The sequence below is a fragment of the Salmo salar genome, unplaced genomic scaffold (assembly GCF_905237065.1).
Source record: "Salmo salar unplaced genomic scaffold, Ssal_v3.1, whole genome shotgun sequence".
Classification (NCBI taxonomy): domain Eukaryota; kingdom Metazoa; phylum Chordata; class Actinopteri; order Salmoniformes; family Salmonidae; genus Salmo; species Salmo salar.
Window position 1 is genome coordinate 17,501 of NW_025546991.1, and position 2,500 is coordinate 20,000.

The 2,500-nt window shown below is 60.8% G+C and overlaps 1 protein-coding gene across 1 annotated transcript in view; it reads right to left on the bottom strand.

Moving 5' to 3' along the window:
• Positions 1–361: 361 nt before the first annotated feature.
• LOC123731684 (WD repeat domain phosphoinositide-interacting protein 2-like) overlaps positions 362–2,500 on the bottom strand; it is a 59,555-nt gene continuing 57,416 nt past the window's right edge. The window contains exon 13 of the mRNA XM_045711078.1: positions 362–498. Coding sequence (XP_045567034.1) covers positions 383–498 — 116 coding nt within the window. The 3' untranslated portion in view covers positions 362–382. The remainder of the gene's footprint in view (positions 499–2,500) is intronic.

Sequence of the window (2,500 nt, forward strand, 5' to 3'; positions counted from 1 at the left end):
GGTGGAGACAGAGAGGGAGGAGAGAGGGAGAGGGAGGAGAGAGGGACACAGAGAGGGAGGAGGGGAGACAGAGAAGGAGGAGGGAGACAGAGAGGGAGGAGAGACGGGAGAGAGAAAGGGAGGAGGGGAGACAGAGAGAGAGGGAGGGAGACAGAGAGGGAGGAGGGGGGAGACAGAGAGGGAGGAGGGGGGAGACAGAGAGGGAGGAGGGGGGAGACAGAGAGGGAGGAGGAGGGAGGAGAGAGAGGGAGGAGGGGAGAAACATGTACATCCACAGACAGACGGACAGAGGCGCTGTTGAACGCTGAGAGTTTTTAATCCCACCCTCCATGTTTCCTAGCAGCACCAGAGGGGCTCTCTGATTGGTTTCTGTGGCCGTCAGTCAGTCCGTCTCCAGGATGAGTGGCGGCTGCTCCTCATTCTCATCGTCCAATCGCAGATCGCTGAGGTCATCCTCTAGTCCCGCCCCTCCCACTGCACCCGCCTCCTCACAGTAACCTGAGGAGAGGACATGGGTCAGAGGTCAAGAGTCAGGGTGGAGGGATACCCTGCTGGGATACTACCCTGCCTGCTGGGATACTACCCTGCCTGCTGGGATACTACCCTGCCTGCTGGGATACTACCCTGCCTGCTGGGATACTACCCTGCCTGCTGGGATACTACCCTGCCTGCTGGGATGCTACCCTGCCTGCTGGGATACTACCCTGCCTGCTGGGATACTACCCTGCCTGCTGGGATACTACCCCTGCTGGGATACTACCCTGCCTGCTGGGATACTACCCTGCCTGCTGGGATACTACCCTGCCTGCTGGGATACTACCCTGCTGGGATACTACCCTGCCTGCTGGGATACTACCCTGCCTGCTGGGATACTACCCTGCCTGCTGGGATGCTACCCTGCCTGCTGGGATACTACCCTGCCTGCTGGGATACTACCCTGCCTGCCGGGATACTACCCTGCCTGCTGGGATACTACCCTGCCTGCTGGGATACTACCCTGCCTGCTGGGATACTACCCTGCCTGCTGGGATACTACCCTGCCTGCTGGGATACTACCCTGCCTGCTGGGATACTACCCTGCCTGCTGGGATACTACCCTGCCTGCTGGGATACTACCCTGCCTGCTGGGATACTACCCTGCTGGGATACTACCCTGCCTGCTGGGATACTACCCTGCCTGATGGGATACTACCCTGCTGCGATACTACCCTGCCTGCCGGGATACTACCCTGCCTGCCGGGATACTACCCTGCCTGCCGGGATACTACCCTGCCTGCCGGGATACTACCCTGCCTGCTGGGATAATACCCTGCCTGCTGGGATACTACCCTGCCTGCTGGGATACTACCCTGCCTGCTGGGATACTACCCTGCCTGCTGGGATACTACCCTGCCTGCTGGGATACTACCCTGCCTGCTGGGATACTACCCTGCCTGCTGGGATACTACCCTGCCTGCTGGGATACTACCCTGCCTGCCGGGATACTACCCTGCCTGCTGGGATAATACCCTGCCTGCTGGGATACTACCCTGCCTGCTGGGATACTACCCTGCCTGCTGGGATACTACCCTGCCTGCTGGGATACTACCCTGCCTGCTGGGATACTACCCTGCCTGCTGGGATACTACCCTGCCTGCTGGGATACTACCCTGCTGGGATACTACCCTGCCTGCTGGGATACTACCCTGCCTGCTGGGATACTACCCTGCTGGGATACTACCCTGCCTGCTGGGATACTACCCTGCCTGCTGGGATACTACCCTGCTTGATGGGATACTACCCTGCTGCGATACTACCCTGCCTGCTGGGATACTACCCTGCCTGCTGGGATACTACCCTGCCTGCTGGGATACTACCCTGCCTGCTGGTATACTACCCTGCCTGCTGGGATACTACCCTGCCTGCTGGGATACTACCCTGCCTGCTGGGATACTACCCTGCCTGCTGGGATACTACCCTGCTGCGATACCCTGCTGCTACCAGACCAAGTTCTGTCAGTAAGTTCAGTACTACTACAAGGCCACTGTTCCTCGGCTGTGATTGAAAATCAGAATTAGTTCTTAACTGCCTGGTTAAATAAAGGATAAATAAACTGCCTTGTTCAGGGGCAGAACGACAGATTTTTACCTTGTCAGCTCGGGGATTCGAACCAGCAACCTTTCGGTTACTGACCCAACGCTCTAACCACTAGGCTACCTGCCCCCCCCCCTCTAACCACTAGGCTACCCGCCGGGCCCTCTACCCGCCGGCCCCTCTACCCGCCGGCCCTCTACCCGCCCGGCCCCTCTACCGCCCGGCCCCTCTACCCGCCCGGCCCCTCTACCCGCCGGCCCCTCTACCCGCCGGCCTCACGGCCCCACCCGCCGGCCCCTCTACCCGCGGGCCCCGCGCCACCGCCGGCCCCTCTACCCGCTCGGCCCTCTACGCGGCCCCTCTACCGCCGGCCCTCTACCCGCCCGGCCCCTCTACCTGCTACCTTACGGACCCTCTACCTGCCCCC